This window comes from Globicephala melas, chromosome 5 (genome assembly GCF_963455315.2).
Source record: "Globicephala melas chromosome 5, mGloMel1.2, whole genome shotgun sequence".
NCBI lineage: Eukaryota > Metazoa > Chordata > Mammalia > Artiodactyla > Delphinidae > Globicephala > Globicephala melas.
This window is the reverse complement of record NC_083318.1, coordinates 65967953-65986093: the sequence shown is the minus strand read 5'-3', so window position 1 is coordinate 65986093 and position 18141 is coordinate 65967953. Positions and strand designations below refer to the sequence as shown.

General features: G+C 38.2%; 1 protein-coding gene across 1 annotated transcript in view; it reads right to left on the bottom strand.

Moving 5' to 3' along the window:
• The window catches only part of SLC30A9 (solute carrier family 30 member 9), a 72321-nt gene that overhangs the window by 25694 nt on the left and 28486 nt on the right, over positions 1-18141 (bottom strand). The window contains exons 7-9 of the mRNA XM_030881139.2: positions 12755-12813; positions 9390-9457; positions 6974-7076 (exon numbers count right to left, since the gene is read on the bottom strand). Of these exons, the coding sequence (XP_030736999.1) occupies positions 6974-7076; positions 9390-9457; positions 12755-12813 (230 nt within the window). The remainder of the gene's footprint in view (positions 1-6973; positions 7077-9389; positions 9458-12754; positions 12814-18141) is intronic.

Genomic DNA, 18141 nt, shown 5'->3' with positions numbered 1-18141 from the left:
GAAAAATGTAAGTCTTTAATCCTAGTTACCACCTTTCTCTCCTTCCTTCCTCCCTTGCCTTCATCTTTTCTTACTTTTATTTCTGTTTCTTTTTTTGATTGTATCTTTTGTTAAAAAGAGCTATCCACTGGTACCGCTCAATATTATGCTTGCACTTAGTATCCTTTCTCTTAATTTGATGTAAATTTAGAAATCTGAAAAAGATTACACTAGAATTATTTATTTAATAAAAACACAAAGCCTGAGTGAATACCCTATGTGATTTTTTTTGACTAAGCTAGGGTTTTTGCATTTTTTCAGTATTGTATCAAATAATCAAATAGGTAAGTCTTCAAGATTACCAAATTCTTCATGGATGAAGTTTCTCTGTAGGTTACTGGGCATTTATAGAAACATTCCCTCTTGTAAAATACATGGGGATTATACCACCTTGCAAATGGCTAGTCCATTCAGGGACTTCCCTGGCGGTCCAGTGGTTAAGACTCCACACTTCCAATGCAGGGAGTACAGGTTCGATTCCTGGTCAGAGAACTACAATACATGCCTTGCGGCACAGCCAAAAAAAAAAAAAAAAAAAAAGGCTAAAACAAATATATACTGACTTTTAAGTTTTGATATCAGAAATCCAATCCAAAATATACAGAATATTACAAGTTTTTTTCTACTGTATTCCAAAGGAAAAGAGAGTCAAAACTACCTAAAACACAGATGATGGCTTTTCAGTGAATTAAACTAAGAGAATGAGAGTAAATTAAGAACATATAATTTTTAAATCTGTATATTAAAACTGAAATATTCATTATCAATTCACACTATATATGTATCTGTGTTTATAATGTTTACATAATAGTCAATGAGTGTTCAATTATTTTTAAAGTACTTAATGTTCAGGTTGGCTGTGCAATGAAGTGTGAGATGACAAATGTTTCATAAGTTGAATATGGCCATTATTTATTAGTTCTTCTTATAAAAATAAGATATCATAGACTATCGCTAATCCTGTTCTCCCCCAAAGATTAAAGCCAAAGTTCTATTCTAGAACTTAATATAAATGGCATCACACAGTAACTACTCTTTTGTATTTGCCTTCTTTTATTCAACATACTGTTAGAGATGCTTATATGCTACTTACGGATAAGTATTTCTTTTTATTTCTAGATAATATTCTATTGTATGACTATACAACAACTTGTTTATCCCACTGTTGATGGACATTTGGGTTGATTCCAGTTTTTTGCCCATTATAGCACCTTTATGGTGCTAGAAACATTCTTATACAAGTCTTTGTGGACATTTGTTCACATTACTCTTGGATAAATACTTAGGAGTGGAATTGCTAAGTCAAACAGTAGGCATATGTTTACAAGAAACTGACAAATTTAAGAGTAGCTGTAACATTTTATACTCCACCAGCAACGTCTAAAAAGTCTGGGTGCTTTACATCTTCACCAATATTTGATTGTCAGGCTCTTAAATTTTAGCCATAATAGCAGATGTGTAGAGATGTCTTGTTGGGGTTACAATATACATTTCCTGATGATTAATAGTGTTGAGCACCTCTTTGTGTGTCCATCAACCACATTCAGGTATCATTGTGAAGTACCTTTCCAAGTCTTCAGCTTGTTAAAAAGACTGGACTGTCTTTTTTTGTGTGTGTGTGTGTGGTATGAGGGCCTCTCACTGTTGCGGCCTCTCCCGTTGCAGAGCACAGACTCCGGACGCGCAGGCTCAGCGGCCATGGCTCACGGGCCCAGCCGCTCCGCGGCATGTGGGATCCTCCCGGACCGGGGCACGAACCCGTGTCCCCCGCGTCAGCAGGCGGACGCTCAACCACTGCGCCACCAGGGAAGCCCTGGACTGTCTTTTTAATATTGAGTTATACAAGTTCTTTATTTATCCTGGATACCAGTCCTTTGTCAGATTATATGCTTTGTGAATATTTTCTCCCTATGAGCAGCTTGCTTATTTATTGCCTTAAAAGTATTCTTCAGGGACTTCCCTGGTGGCGCAGTGGTTAAGAATCCGTCTGCCAATGCAGGGGACACGGGTTCAAGCCCTGGTCTGAGAAGATCCCACATGCCGCAGAGCAACTAAGCCCATGCGCCACAACTACTAGAGTCTGCACTCTAGAGCCTGCAAGCCACAACTACTGAGCCCATGTGCCACAACTACTGGGCCCATGCATTGCAACTACTGAAGCCCACGCGCTCTAGGGCCTGCGTGCCGCAACAACTGAGCCCACATGCCGCAACTACTGAAGCCTGCGCACCTAGAGCCTGTGCTCCGCAATGAGAAGCCACTGCAATGAGAAGCCTGTGCACCACAATGAAGAGTAGTCCCTGCTCGCTGCAACTAGAGAAAGCCCATGTGCAGCAACAAAGCCCCAATGCAGCCCCAAAAAAAGTGTCCTTTAATAAGTAAGAGTATTTAATTTTGATGAAGTTTAATTTGTAAATTTTTTTATTTTATGGTTTTGTTTCTGTGTTCTGTTTAAGAAATCTCTGCCTACCCAAAGGCTTAGAAGATATTCTCCTAGGTTTCCTTCTAGTATTTTCATAGTTTCAGCTTGTACATCTGGGTCTATGACCCACCTTAAATTTGTACACGGCATGAGTGGGAATCAAGGTCCTTCGTTTTTTTATCCATGTGGATATCCAACCTTTCCCATACCGTTTGTTGAAGAGTTTCTTTTCTTCACTGAATTGCTTTGGTGCCTTTGTCAAAAATCAACTGACTATGTAACTGAGGGTCTGTTGCTGGACCCTCTATTCTGTTCCACTGGTCTGTCAGTCCTTGTGCCAATACCGCACTGTCTTAATTACTGTGCTCTGAAATAAGTTTTAAAGCCCTCCAAATTTCTTTCATTTATTTTTAGATTGCTTTGAATATTCCAGGTTCTTTACATTTCCATATAAATTTTATTTATTTTTATTATTATTTTGGCCACGCCATGCGGCATGTGGGATTTTAGTTCCCCAACCAGGGATCAAACCCATACCCTCTGCAGTGGAAGAGTGGAGTCTTAACCACTGGACTGCCAGGGAAGTCCCTCCATATAAATTTTAGAATTTAATCAGTTTGTCAATTTCTACAAAAGAATCTGCTGGATTATATGAAATCTATAGATTAATTTAGGGAAATTTGACATATTAACGTGGTTATCAAATCCATGATCATGGTATCTCTCTCCACCTCCTTAGGTCTTTTTTTTTTTTTTTTTTTTTTTGCGGTATGCGGGCCCCTCACTATTGTGGCCTCTCCTGTTGCGGAGCACAGGCTCTGGACATAAAGACTCAGCGGCCATGGCTCACGGGCCCAGCCGCTCTGCAGCATGTGGGATCTTCCTGGACCGGGGCACGAACCCGTGTCCCCTGCATCGGCAGGCGGACTCTGAACCACTGAGCCAGCAGGGAAGCCCCTTAGGTCATCTTTAATTTCCCCTAGTTACATTTTAAGATTCCAGTGTTAAAGTCTTACACATTTTTTGTTAAATTTACTCCTAAGTATTTAACATCATAAATGGAATTTATTAAAAATTTCACTCTCCATTTGTTTCCTGATAGTAAAAATACAATTGATTTTTTTAAAAATAAATTTATTTATTTACTTATTTTTGGCTGTGTTGGGTCTTTGTTGCTGTGCGTGGCTTTCTCTAGTTGCCGCGAGCGGGGACTACTCTTCGTTGTGGTGCACCGGCTTCTCATCGTGGTGGCTTCTCTTGTTGCGGAGCACAGGCTCTAGGCGTGCGGGCCTCAGTAGCTGTGGCTCGCAGGCTCTAGAGCGCAGGCTCAGTAGTTGTGGCGCACGGGCTTAGCTGCTCCACAGCATGTGGGATCTTCCTGGACCAGGGCTCGAACTCGTATCTTCTGCATTGGCAGGCGGATTCTTAACCACTGCGCCACCAGGGAAGCACCTGCAACTGACTTTTGTACATTAACCTTCTATTGATTTTGAATGTTAAACTAACCATGCTTCTTGGAATAATACTCACTTGATTATGATGTATTACCATTTTTGTGTACTGCTAGATTCAATGTGATTATATCTTAAGGATTTTTGCATCTATGTTCATGAGAGATACTGGTTTGTATTTTTTTTTCTTGGAATAACTTTAAGGTTTTGGTATCAGGGTTATGATAGCCTTACTAGAGGAGTTGAAAAGTGTTTCCTTCTACTCTATATTTGAAAGTCTGTGTACTACTGGCATTATTTCTTCGTTAAATGTTTGACAGAATTCTCTTGATAATGTCCCACAGGTCTAAGGCTCCCTTCATCTTTTTTAGTCTCTTTTCACTCTAGTTTTAGTATGAATGTTTTCTACTGCCATATATTTGAGTTCACTCATCATTTTTTTCCATGACGTCTAATCTGCTGTTAATTCTATATAATGGATTTTTCACATCAGATATATTTTTCAGCTCTAAAAGTTCCATTTGGTTCTTCTTTGTATCTTCCATTTCTCTTTTCATGATGTTCATATTTTCTTTTCAATACATGAACGTAGTTATAATAGCCACTTATCCTTTTCTGCTAATTCTACCATATGTCAATTGAGTCTTTCTACTGACTAACTTTTCCCCTGGTTGTGAGTCAGACTTTCTGCTTCATGGTCGTCTACTAATTTTTTTATTAGATGCTGACACTGTGAATGTTATACTGTGTGTCTGGATTTTGTCTTCCTTATAATAGCATGTGGGGCTTTATTCTCACAGGTAATTAAGTTACTTGTAAATCAGTGTGATCCCTTAGAGCTTTGTTAGAAAGCTTCTAGAACAGCAGCTGCCAACCTTTTTGGCACCAGGGACCGGTTTCGTGGAAGACAATTTTTCTACGGACCAGTGGCAGATGGTGGGGGGTGGGGTGGAGATGGTTCAGGCGGTGATGCAAGCGATGGGGAGCGGCAGGTGCAGCTTTGCTCGCTCGCTACTCACCTCATGCTGTGTGGACCAGTTCCTAACAGGCCAAGGATAGGTACTGGTATGTGGCCTGGGGGTTGGGGACCCCTGTTCTAGGATAGTCTTTACAACTAAGATAATTTAGCCCTACTACTAAGGTCTGAGCCTTCTACTGGCCTGGGTAATCAGTCAGGACTCTCTATCTCAGAACGTCAGAACTTAATTAATCCAAGCCCGATGTGAACTCTAGGAATTACTCAGCTTAACGCTCCCTGCTGGTTCTTTGCCTGGTCTCATGGAGCTTTACCCTACACATGTGTAATCTAACACTCAGCGAAGATTCAACTCAAGGAAAACCCTATGTAGACTTCTGTAGCCTTGTAATTTCTAGCCACTTCAGACTCACTAACCCTAATTTCTACCTTCTCAACTCTATGATGGGTCTCCCACCCTGTTCCACTACCGCAAATGCGCCTCCAAGCAAAACACCAGAGAAATCACAGAGTTCAATTCACCTGTTCCCCTTCCTCAGGGATCATGGTCTTGCATTGCTATTGTCCAATGTTTGAAAATATTGTTTAATATATTTTGTCTAGTTTTTTAGCTGTTTATAGCAAAAGGCTAAAGTCCAATCCTCATTAGTCCATCATGGCTAGAAACATAAGTTCTGTACATAATGTTTTACAACTTGATTTTTTTATTCATATCATGGTTATTATTCCAGATCAGTACATAGCTATCTACCACATGCTTTTAAATCCCTAAATAGTATTTCAGAGTACAGACACTTAAAAATTGTATTCAGGGCTTCCCTGGTGGCACAGTGGTTAAGAATCCGCCTGCCAATGCAGGGGACACGGGTACAAGCCCTGGTCCGGGAAGATCCCACATGCCACGGAGCAACTAAGCCCATCTGCGACAACTACTGAAGCCTGCGCACCTTGTGCCAAAAGAGAAGCCACTGCAAATGAGAAGCCCATGCACCGCAGCAAAGAGCAGCCCCCGCTCTCCACAACTAGAGAAAGCCCATGGGCAGCAACAAAGACCCAATGCAGCCAAAAATAAAATAAATAAATTTTTAAAAAATTGTCTTCAATGTTTTAAATAACAACTAATACTAAAATTAATAATATGTACATATCTCCTTGGCCAAATGTACAAATATTTTCACATTTTAATTTTCTTATGTTCACATAAGCTTTCAACAAAATAGGTACTGTGTGTCATATCTCTCCCACCCTCCTCTCCCCCGACTCAACAGGCAAAATATTATATAATAGTAGTTATTAAATATTTACTGAGTATAAAAATTTAATTCAAGAGAATGACTGTTAGTACTAATAGCAAATGCCTGTATTGTTTCCTTACTTTTACAAAACGTTTTAATCCATTTGACAGTGAGTTACATGAGTTCTCAGGTTTAATTTTATTAAGATTGCTCTCCCTGCTTCTTACCATTTTATTATTATTTTTAACTTTCTCTTAAATATTCTTATTATACCTGTGTCTTTTATTGTAAGTTCTCCCAAATCTGTTCTTACATAACAGGAGTATAAATAAATAAATAAATACTAAAAAGGTTTTCTCCTTAACAGGCTACATTCTTTAAAATGTGAAATGATATACAAGTAGAAATGTTGTGTTCTTAAAAAAGGCTTAGATTTGTAGTATTCAAAATCAAAATACTAGTCTAAGGTGAAAATCATTATAATTCATCAATCACATGTGACTATTTTATATCTTTATTCAAAACACTTAAATCCACCGGCTCTTACAGTTATAAGAACTCATATTCACAGACCAAATTTCTACCTAATACAAGAATCTCTTCTACAATAGCCTCTGTGACTGATAATCTTACACTTCATATTTGATTATTAAAAGTTTTTAAAGCGTAACAAACTGCTTTCAAATACTATGTCATGTTTCTATGTACATCATCATTCAAAAGTAAAACAACTTTCATTTTCTTCCACAACCCAACTATAGGAATCATTATGTTTTTAAATATGTCAACTTTTAGACTAAAGCCTCAAAAAATATATTACTTTAATAAGAAAGAAGCTTTTACCCCTCACCTGATTACAAGTATCAGATAAAGAGTGTATAGCTTCTGAGAACATACTTGCTGAACCCGTATAAATCCAGGCAAGAAATTTGAAGAAACAGTTTAATCCATTGCTAGGAGAGAAAGAGAAAATAACTTAGCATAGGTTTAAATAAAAATTCCCATTAAAAGCTTACTTAATTTATACACACACACACACACACACACACACACACACACACACACACTAGATTCTGTTCAAAGTAAATTAGAAAGAATCCCTAGTCTTTAAGATTTACTATGTTTTAGGCAACAGGAGTACAAATTTGAAGAACACAGATTATGGTTTCATTAAATATTTAAATGAAAGAGGCATGATACGTGCCAGCAAATTACTTAAGTACGTTTTGAGAAGATGAGAAAAGAGGGTGTTCTACATATGAACAAAATGGAATCAGAAAGGAAATTATGTGTCTTATGTGCACTTGGTATTGTTCAGTAGGCCAGTGTCAAAGGGAAGACGTTGGTGAAGGTCGGTTTATTTAATTAGGCAGATGCCAGAGGTGAAGACAAAACTAGACCAAATAGTCTGTGTCATATGAGAAGGCCATACATGCTAAAATAAACATGGTTAGCTCTGAGGAAGCCAGCTGTACTCAGATTCCAACAGTAATAACTAGTATAATTTATCTCAGGCACTATACTATAGTCACTTACCATGTTTTATTATAATTCTATTATGCAAATGCTAACATTGTAGTAGTTACTTCATCCTCATTTTATAAATGAGGAAACTGTACATCCCCTTCCAGCTACCCTTTTCTCCTCTCCTCCATTTCAAATAATTTCTTGAAAGAATTATATCCACTCTTGCTGTCTCAGTTTTCCTCACTTTGCACTCAGTCTTCAATCCACTAAACAGTGGCTTCTGCCGCTAACACCTCATAAGATTGTTTTTATCAATATATCAACTGTTTCTTGCTATTAAATTCCTGAAAACATTTTAATATTTTCCTTAATCTCACAGAAGCATTTGCCACTATTTTCTGAAAACACTGTCTTCCTTGATTTCCACAATACTACTGGTTTTCTTCCTACCTTTCTCTTTACTCTTCCTCAGTCTCTTCTGCAGGCTCTTTTTCTTCTACCCGTTTCTTAAATGTTAGCGTTCTTCAAGGTTTTTTCTTAAGAGCTTCTCCTTCCTCATACACTATATACACATTCTCCAGGTGATCTTAACTACTCCTATGGCTTTAATTATCATCTATACACTAATAACTCTTGACTCTATATCTCTAATCCCTCCTGAGCTTCGGAGCCACATATACTAACAATAATAATTATTAAGTACATATTATGTAACAGGTACTATGCTAAGCAGTTTATATACATTACATACATTCCTCCAATGTAAAAAGCTTTCACTGTTAATCCTGTTTTATTAATGAAAAGAATTAATTCTGCTGACCAACTCCCCTTGGGTGCCCTATAAATAGCTCAAACTCAAAAAGGAACTCATTATTTCCTTTACTCCCACCCTGCCCCTCCTTCCAGCATTCCTTCTCTCAGTGATGGTGCAATATCTATCCAATTGTCCAAATCAGAAACCTGGGCACCATCGCTAACCAGACCACCTAAATACTTTTTGAAACTAACCGTGACTCTCCATCCCTACTACCACTATCTTTTCTGTATTATTACAAATGACTTCTTCTAGTCTAGTGTCCCTCCAATCCTTGAAGATAAGAATTATGTATTTTACCTTTACATTTCCAGACCATATCAAAATTCCTGACACATGTAACATATGTATTTTAGAAATAAAAGAACTAATGAATTATGGAATTAATGCACAAACATACAAAATTAGATTATTCAGCAAAATAGATAAAAGGTAGGCAAAATAACAGGAATCAAGAAGAAAGAGGAGTACTTCACTGCTATATTTAAAATGAATAACCTACTGTATAGCACAGGGAACTCTGCTCAGTGTTATGTGGCAGCCTGGATGGGAGGGGAGTTTGCGGGGAGAATGGATACATGTATATGTATGGCTGAGTCGCTTTGCGTGCACCTGAAACTATCACAACATTGTTAACTGCCTATACTCCAATATAAAATAAAAAGTTAAAAAAAAAAAAAGAAGAAAGAGGAAAAGAGAAAGAGGCAAAAGCATTAATTATGTTCTACCAAGGTTAAGTGGGAGAAAAATAAAAGCGCAGGTACTCTTCAGTAGTTATAACCCAGGTTGCTTTAGTTACTCTAAAAATAACCTTGGCCAATTCAACTTTTTAAAAAAGACTTCTATAAATGCCAGTGAAAATGAGAGAAAAATTTTCAGATAGCACCTTTATCTTTATCTAGGTACCAAGTAATAAATTTATACATTCAAGGATATATACATTAAAAATATTTCTATTTTAAAAGGCTTATATTTCAGTACTTACATGCAAATGGCAACCATCACCACCTTTCCTGGCCCCTTAAAAAAAACTGATGTCGTTCTAGAGCGTGGCTATAAGACAAAAACAAAAACAAAAAATCTCTTAACATTTCCCAGAGAAGCATTGTGACGCTAATAAGTGACTCTTGACACACCAGAAAATACCTCCTTTATCAATGCCTCTAAACAACTAGATTTACTTATTTAATTCTTTTTCTCTAGAATTTCCTGTTTAAGATGTGAGAAGACAGAAATTGAAAGTACATGTGGGTCCTTTTGCAGAACCTTAATTGTTTATTTCCTTGTAATTCATTTCCTGCCTACTTCAGGAAAAAAATCTGAGTTGGTTACATAAAAACCAGAAGTAAAGTGATAAAAATGTACTGCACTGAAATACTCTAAAATTTTCCCATTTCTTGAGCAACTTCTTAACTTATAGTACAAGGAACAGCCAAAGCCAACAAGTTTGTTGCTCTAATTTAACTCATGACTGTTCTCTAAAAACCAAAGACATCAAGTGTTAACAATGTGTTTAATTTCAAAACACACCAAAACAAAAGGAAATCAAACAAGAACATATTCAGGGAAAATATTTTTCTTCAGTCAAATGTTCTTCTGCTATTCCTTGAATTTATACTTTCTGTGTTTCTCCTCCTGCTCCTTCCTCTCCTTGGAATGCTATCATCGTCCGCTGCAACCTGGGCAAGCTTTACTCATCTTCTTGTGTATCTGGCCAAGTGTCAGCTTCCTACGTAAAGCCTTCCTTGGTCCCCCACAGAGAATACTCACTCTGCTACACATTTATTATTGTACTTTACTTTTCTATTGAAGTACGTCATATATTCTGCCTTATGTAATTTATTCAAGAAATATTTACGGTACAAGTACTATATGCCTGGCACAGTTCTAGATGCTGGGGCACAACAGTAAACAAAACAGAGTCCCTGCCTTCATAGATCTCACTGCCTAGTACAGGAAGGTAGAGAATAAGTCTGTCATATCTGATAGTGATAAATATAATAAAGAAACTAAAACACAGACTGAGAGAATAGTGTTGGGGGGGTATGATGGAGAGGGTTATTTTAGTTAGAATAGTGAGGGAAAGAAGTTCAACGATGAGAAGGAGGCAACCATGAAAAATCTGGAAGAAAAATGGTTGAGGCAGAGTATACAACACACTCAAAGATTCTGAAACAGAAGTAAGTTTCGTGTGAAGAATGGACAAAAACAAGGCTGGTGATTTCCCTGTTCGCACAGTGGTTAAGAATCCACTTGCCAATTCAGGGGACAAGGGTTTGAGTCCTGATCCGGGAAGATCCCACATGCCGCAGAGCAACTAAGCCCATGCACCACAACTACTGAGCCTGCGCTCTAGAGCCCACAAGCCACAACTACTGAGCTCACAAACCACAACTACTGAGCGCACGTGCTGCAACTACTGAAGCCCGCACATCGCCCGTGCTCCACAACAAGAGAAGCCACTGCAATGAGAAGCTCGTGCACCAAAACGATGAGTAGCCCCCGAAACTAAAGAAAGCCCGTGCACAGCAACAAGAACCCAACGCAGCCATAAATAAATAAATAAATAAAAATTTTTAAAAAATTAAAAATAGAACTACCATATACCCAGCAATCCCACTCCTGGGCATAAACCCAGAGAGAACCATAATTCAAAAAGATACATGCACCCCCCAATGTTCATTGCAGCACTATTTACAATAGCCAGGACATGGAAGCAACCTAAACGTCTATCAACAGAGGGATGGATAAAAAAGATGTGGTATATATAGAGAATGGAATATCACTCAACCATAAAAAGGAATGAAATCGTGCCATTTGCAGAGACGTGGATGGGCCCAGAGACTGTCATACAGGGTGAAGTAAGTCAGAAAGAGAAAAACAAATATTGTATAGTATCGCTTATATGTGGAATCTATGAAAATGATACAGATGAACTTATTTGAAAGCAAAAATAGAGACACAGATGTAGAGAACAAACGTATGGACGCCAAGCAGGGAAGGGGGGGTGGGATGAATTGGAAGTTTGTGATTGACATATATACACTACTATATATAAAATATCAATAGATAACTAGTGAGAACCTACTGTATAGCACAGAGAACGCTACTTAGTGCTCTGTGGTGACCTAAATGGGAAGGAAATCCAAAAAAGAGGGGATATATGTCTACATATAGCTGATTCACTTTGCTGTACAGCAGAAACTAACACAACACTGTAAAGCAACTATACTCCAATAAAAATTAGTTGAAAAAAAAAAAAAGAAAGTAAGATTTGGGGCTGGTCACCAGAGGAGCCAACCATGTAATTAAAGGGTTATAACTTTCCAACCTCCAGTGCTGAGAAAGAGGCTGGAGATTGAGTTCAGCCTCCAATGGCCAGTGGTTTAATCAGTCATGCTTATGTAATGAAGCCTCTGTAAAACCCTGAAAGGAGGGGGTTTGGTGAATGTGCGGAGATTCAGGGAGAGTGGCTGCCCAGAGAGCATGGAAGTTCTGACCCCCTTCCCACATGCCTTGCCTCCTGCACCTCCTCCATCTGGCTGTTCCTGAACTATATATCCTTTAATAATAAACAGGCAATCTAGTTTAAAAAAAATAAAATAAAGAAGTGGGACAGTAAAGGTAAACTTTCTGTACTGGTCCCAATATTAATTTCCTTCTGATAGGAAGGAAAAGAGTTATTCTGGCACACTTGTCAATAAGGTAATAAATCTGCTAATGGTACTTCTATCAGATTAGATTTTTTCAATGAAATATAAAACAAGGTCATCAGCTGAAGAGGGAAAGCGAGTCTGCAGGAAGTTTGGGAAGAGAGGAAAAGGTATGCAATAAGTATTTCACAGAATGGAAGAGTGAACGTACTATGGAAGTTTAGTAAGACTGACAAATATTGAGTGTCCATAGATTTTGTACACTTATATAATAAAGAAAAAAAATCATCAAAATGGCTGTGCAATTTTCTCCTCTAAGGGCTGAGCTTCTTGGGTACAAGCAGAGGATTAGCACTTTGAATGTTAAACAAGGTTAAGAGTAGAAGGAAAAAGAATAAAGGAAATTAAAGGTGTATACAAGAGCTAAATCTTGCTAAAAATCTAACAAAATAAATCATCTATATCTATATGCTTATGTGTATAACACAGTTATAAATTTAAAGAGAACTTATGTCCCACTTTTTTTAATTTTAAGAAAAACAGACAGAAGCAAAGAGACTGTAATTCAGTAAATTACAATCTACTTAAGAAAATCTTGGTATAGGATCACAGACATGCTAGATTTTCACCATGGACTGATACTAGGATTTTCTGTGCAACACATACACACATAACATTAACAGAAAGATATCCTTACCTTGGTATTTCCCAGAAACTCTCTATATTCTCTCAATACTTTTTGGTTTCTAAATAGCCCTATAAGAACAGAATTACACAATACATTTAGGTCATACATATTCTTATCAGTCACATTTTAGATTAACACAATTATTCTAAGACTACATTAAATCATCTACTAGCTACCAACAAAAATGTTATTAGAAGAAATCTGAATTTGCAACTTGATTAAAAAACCGGCAAAGGATTTGAATACTTTTCTCCAAAGATGATATACAGATGGCCAACAGGTGCATGAAAAGATGCTCGTATCACTAATCATCAGAGAAATGCAAATCAAAACCACAATGAGGTATCACTTCACACCCATCAGAATGGCTACTATCAAAAAAAAACAAAAACAAAAAAAAAAACCAACAGAAAATAACAAGTATAGGGACTTCCCTGGTGGCCCAGTGGTTAAGACTCCACACTCCCAACGTAGGGAGCACAGGTTTGATCACTGGTCAGGGAACTAAGATCCCGCACGCCACAGAGCGCAGTCAAAAAAGAAATAATAATAGTAACAAGTATAGGCAAGGATGTAGAGAAATTGGAAATCTTGAGTATGTTGGTAGGATTATAAAATATTGCAACTGCCATGGAAAACATGGAGGTTCCTCAAAACAATTAAAAACTACCATATGGGGTTTCCCTGGTGGCGCAGTGGTTGAGAATCTGCCTGCCGATGCAGGGGACACGGATTCGATCCCTGGTCTGGGAGGATCCCACATGCCGTGGAGCAACTAGGCCCGTGAGCCACAACTACTGAGCCTGCGCTTCTGGAGCCTGTGCTCTGAAACAAGAGAGGCCGCGACAGTGAGAGGCCCGTGCACCGCGATGAAGAGTGGCCCCCGCTTGCCACAACAAGAGATAGCCCTCGCACAGAAACGAAGACCGGACACAGCAAAAATAAATTAATTAATTAATAAAACTCTTACCCCCAACATCTTCTTGGAAAAAAAAAACTACCATATGATCTAGCAATCCCACTTCTGGGTATATACGCAAAAAAAATGAAAGCACAGTCTCAAAGAGGTATTTTCACACGCAAATTCACAGCAGCACACAGCAGCACCATTTACAATGGGCAAGAAGTGAAAGCAACCAAAACATCCATGGACGAATAAATGGATAAACAAAATGTGGTATATGCATATAATGGAATATTATTTAGACTTTATGAGGAAGTAAATCCTGTCACATGGATGAACCTTGAGGACATTATGCTAAGTGAAATAACTTAGTCAAAAAGACAAATACTGTATGATTCCATTTATGTGAGGTATCTACAGTAGCCAAATTCATAGAAGCAGAAAAAAGAATAATAGTTACTAGGGGCTCGAGGGAGAGGGAGAAGGGAATTGTTTAACATGCATAGTTTCAGTTTTGCAAGATGAAAAAGGTTCCAGAAGAACATTTTCTGGAAATGTTTCATAACAATGTGAATATACTTAGCACTTCTGAACTGTACACATAAAAACAGTTAAAATGATAAATTTTATGTCGTATTTTTGCAATGAGATAAAGGCAGTTTGCTAAGAGTCTCTTCTCAGAATTAACTAAAAAATACAAGAACCAATTCTTCATTGTTAGCTCAAAGTTTAAAAATACAGGAAAAAATATTTTTCTATTACCGTGCTTTCTCAAATTCTGTACTTTAAATATCTCCTTTAATATATGTACAAGGCTATTCATGGTATCATTATTTTACTAGCAAAAAACTGGAAATGACAGGAGGAAATAACTGAATAAACTATGCTGTACCCCCCAAAATGGAGTATTATAAAAGAAATGAAGAAATGTCTCTATTTCCTGCTATGGAATATTCTCCAGGACATATTATCAAGTAAAAAAAAAAAAGCAAGCACAGAAAGTATGCATAGTATGCCTTATTTATGAAAAGGGGAGTCTAAATTACCAGTATGTATGCTATTTTATTGCAATTTTTAAAGGGAAAAAATAACCCCCAAACTAAATTTTTTTTAATTAATTAATTTTATTTTATTTATTTTTGGTTGTGTTGGGTCTTTGTTGATGTGCATGAGCTTTCTAGTTGCAGCGAGCGGAGGCTACTCTTTGTTGTGGTGTGCGGGCTTCTCACTGCGGTGGCTTCTCTTGTTATGGAGCACACGCTATAGACGCGCGGGCTTCAGTAGCTGTGGCTCGCGGGCTCTAGAGCGCAGGATCGGTAGCTGTGGTGCACGGGCTTAGCTGCTCTGCGGCATGTGGGATCTTCCCAGACCGGGACTTGAATCCATGTCCCCTGCATTGGCAGGTGGATGCTTAACCACTGCACCACCAGGAAAGACCCCAAACTAATTTTTTAAACAGTTACCCATGTTAGAGAGAGGGAGTAGGGTAGAGAAGACAGGGATGGGAGCTAAACTTCTCTGAAGTGTTTTGTCTGGTAAAGGTCGCTTTGGAATTGTGTAAACATTTTACAAAATTATAAAATAAAAATAATTTCTCAAAATCTAAAGCAAAATGAAACAAATGAAACTAATTTTACATCTGTTAGATGGTTTATCCATACAATGAGAAATTAAAAGTGACTTTAAAGCATAGACATTTGACTATATATCCCTCGTGGGATATATAATGATGACAAAAAAAAAAAAACCAGAAATCTTAAAACACCTTGATAGCAATATCGATCCTGTTAGTTTGAAACTACACTGTATTCTCTCTATATGTGTGTATACCCACATAAGAACAAACCAAAAATGTAATTAATTATGGTAATGAATTAAGAAATAAGATTTTCAGTGTAAGAGATACAAAAAGAAAAGAAACAATGTTTATCAGAATAACCTATGTGTTTTTTCTTAAGAAACAAAAAGTACTTCCTAGCTCTGTCCACTGCAAAGACCTTAAAAATACATCAACCTGTTAAGAATGAGTATCCCTAATGCCCACAGGTCTCTCAATTTTATTTCCTTTTAAAAGGAAAGGGTCTCCTATTAGAAATGGCTGATTCCCAATCTGGGGCAGGAAATATACTAAATAAACCTGAAACATCTTATTGTACCTAAAAGCAAGGATGCTACAACAGTACCTGGATTATGACAAAAGGACTTCGGAGCCAATGTGAGATGTTTCCACTGGCCAAAGTGAAGTTGAGCACTACGACTTTGCCTACTTTGTTCTTTCCTTCCCTGCAAGTCTTCTTCATGCTCTTCCGATCTCCTGATCTCCTTCCTACCCACTGCTGTCCCTCTTGACACTGAACACCCACACACTCAAAACACTCTCCCAACCCCTTTTCTTCCTGTGCTACTGACCACAACTGTCTCATAATTTCCACCTAGAAATTTCACCAACTCATGAGAAGGAAATATTGTCACCTTTAAGCCTTGGTCCTATGCAGAACTTAGAAATATAGTTAAAGAAGTCAGAATCCTCCTAAATAAAGCCTGACCAAAAAAAAAGTCTAATTTTTGCAAATACTAGCACGTCTATCTCTACTTTAATCCTGCCACATTACCGTTCAGTTCCACAGAGTAACAGAACTGTAACTGTAGTACAAGTATCTAATTCCCCAATGGATTACGCCCTACTCGAAGATTTCATCATATCCTATATTAGCACCTGTATTGCCTATAAAGAAACCCAATGGAAGCCATTAACTGAATAGTGATACCACAATTCTGGGGCTCCCTGACCCCCACATGTATTTCTTTCATCGAAAGTAAACATTTCGGGCTTCCCTGGTGGCGCAGTGGTTAAGAGTTCGCCTGCCGATGCAGGAGATGCGGGTTCGTGCCCTGGTCTGGGAAGATCCCACATGCCGCAGAGCGGCTAGGCCCGTGAGCCATGGCCGCTGAGCCTGCACGTCCGGAGCCTGTGCTCCACAACGGGAGAGGCTACAACAGTGAGAGGCCCACGTACCGCAAAGAAAAAAAAAAAAGTAAACATTTCATGGAATTCCCTAGTGGTTCAGTGGTTAGGACTCTGCACTTCCACTACAGAGGGCACGGGTTCAATCAATCCCTGGTCAGGGAACTAAGATTCCACAAGCCGTGCAGTGCAGCCAAAAAAAAAAAAAAAGTAAACATTTCAGCTACAGGAGAGGGTGCAGAGAAAAGGGAACCCTCTTGCACTGTTGGTGGAATATAAATTGATACAACCGCTATGGAGAACAGTATGGAGGTTCCTTAAAAAAACTAAAAATAGGGCTTCCCTGGTGGCACAGTGGTTGAGAGTCCGCCTGCCGATGCGCACTGGTTAAGAATCTGCCTGCCAATGCAGGGGACATGGGTTCGAACCCTGGTCCAGGAAGATCCCACATGCCATGGAGCAACTAAGCCCGTGTGCCACAACCACTGAGCCTGTGCTCTAGAGCCCACGAGCCACAACTACTGAGCCCGTGTGCCTACAGCCCGTGCTCGGCAACAAGAGAAGCCACTGCAATGAGAAGCCCATGCACCACAACCAAGACCCAAAGGAGCCAAAAACAAATAAATAAAATAAATAAATGTATTAAAAAAAAAAAAAAAGAAACATGCACCCCAATGTTCATTGTGGCACTATTTACAAAAGCCAGGTCATGGAAACAACCTAAATGTCCATTGACAGACGAATGGATAAAGAAGATATGGTACATATATACAATGGAATATTACTCAGCCATAAAAAGGAACGAAACCGGGTCATTTGTAGAGATGTGAATGGACCTAGAGACTGTCATACAGAGTGAAGTAAGTTGGAAAGAGAAAAACAAATATTGTATATGAATGCATACATGTAGAATCTAGAAAAATGGTACAGATGAACCTGTTTGCAAGGCAGAAATAGAGACACACATAGAGAACAAATGTATGGACACCAAGGGGGAAAAGGAGGGATGAGATGAATTGGGAGATTGGGATTGACATATACACACTAATATGTATAAAATAACTAATGAGAACCTGCTGTATAGCACAGGAAACTCTACTTCACTTTGCCATACAGTAGAAACTAACACAACACTGTAAAACAACTATACCCCAATTTAAAAAAAAAAATACATCTCAGCTACAGACTCAACACATCCCTATCAAAACCCCAAGGACATTTTTCACAGAAATAGAACCAAAAAACTCTAAAAGTTTTATGAAACCACAAAAGACCCCAAATAGCCAAAGCAATACTGAGAGAAAAGAATAAAGCTGGAGGTATCACATGCCCTGATTTCAAACTAAATTACAAAGCCATAGTGATCAAAACAGCATGGTATTGGCAGAAAACAAGACATACATCAGTGGAACAGAATTTAGAGCCCAGAAAGAAACCCACACATATATGGACAATTAATTTATGACAAAGGAGCAAACATCATACAATGGAAGAAGGACAGTCTCTTCAACTCATTAGTTGGGAAAA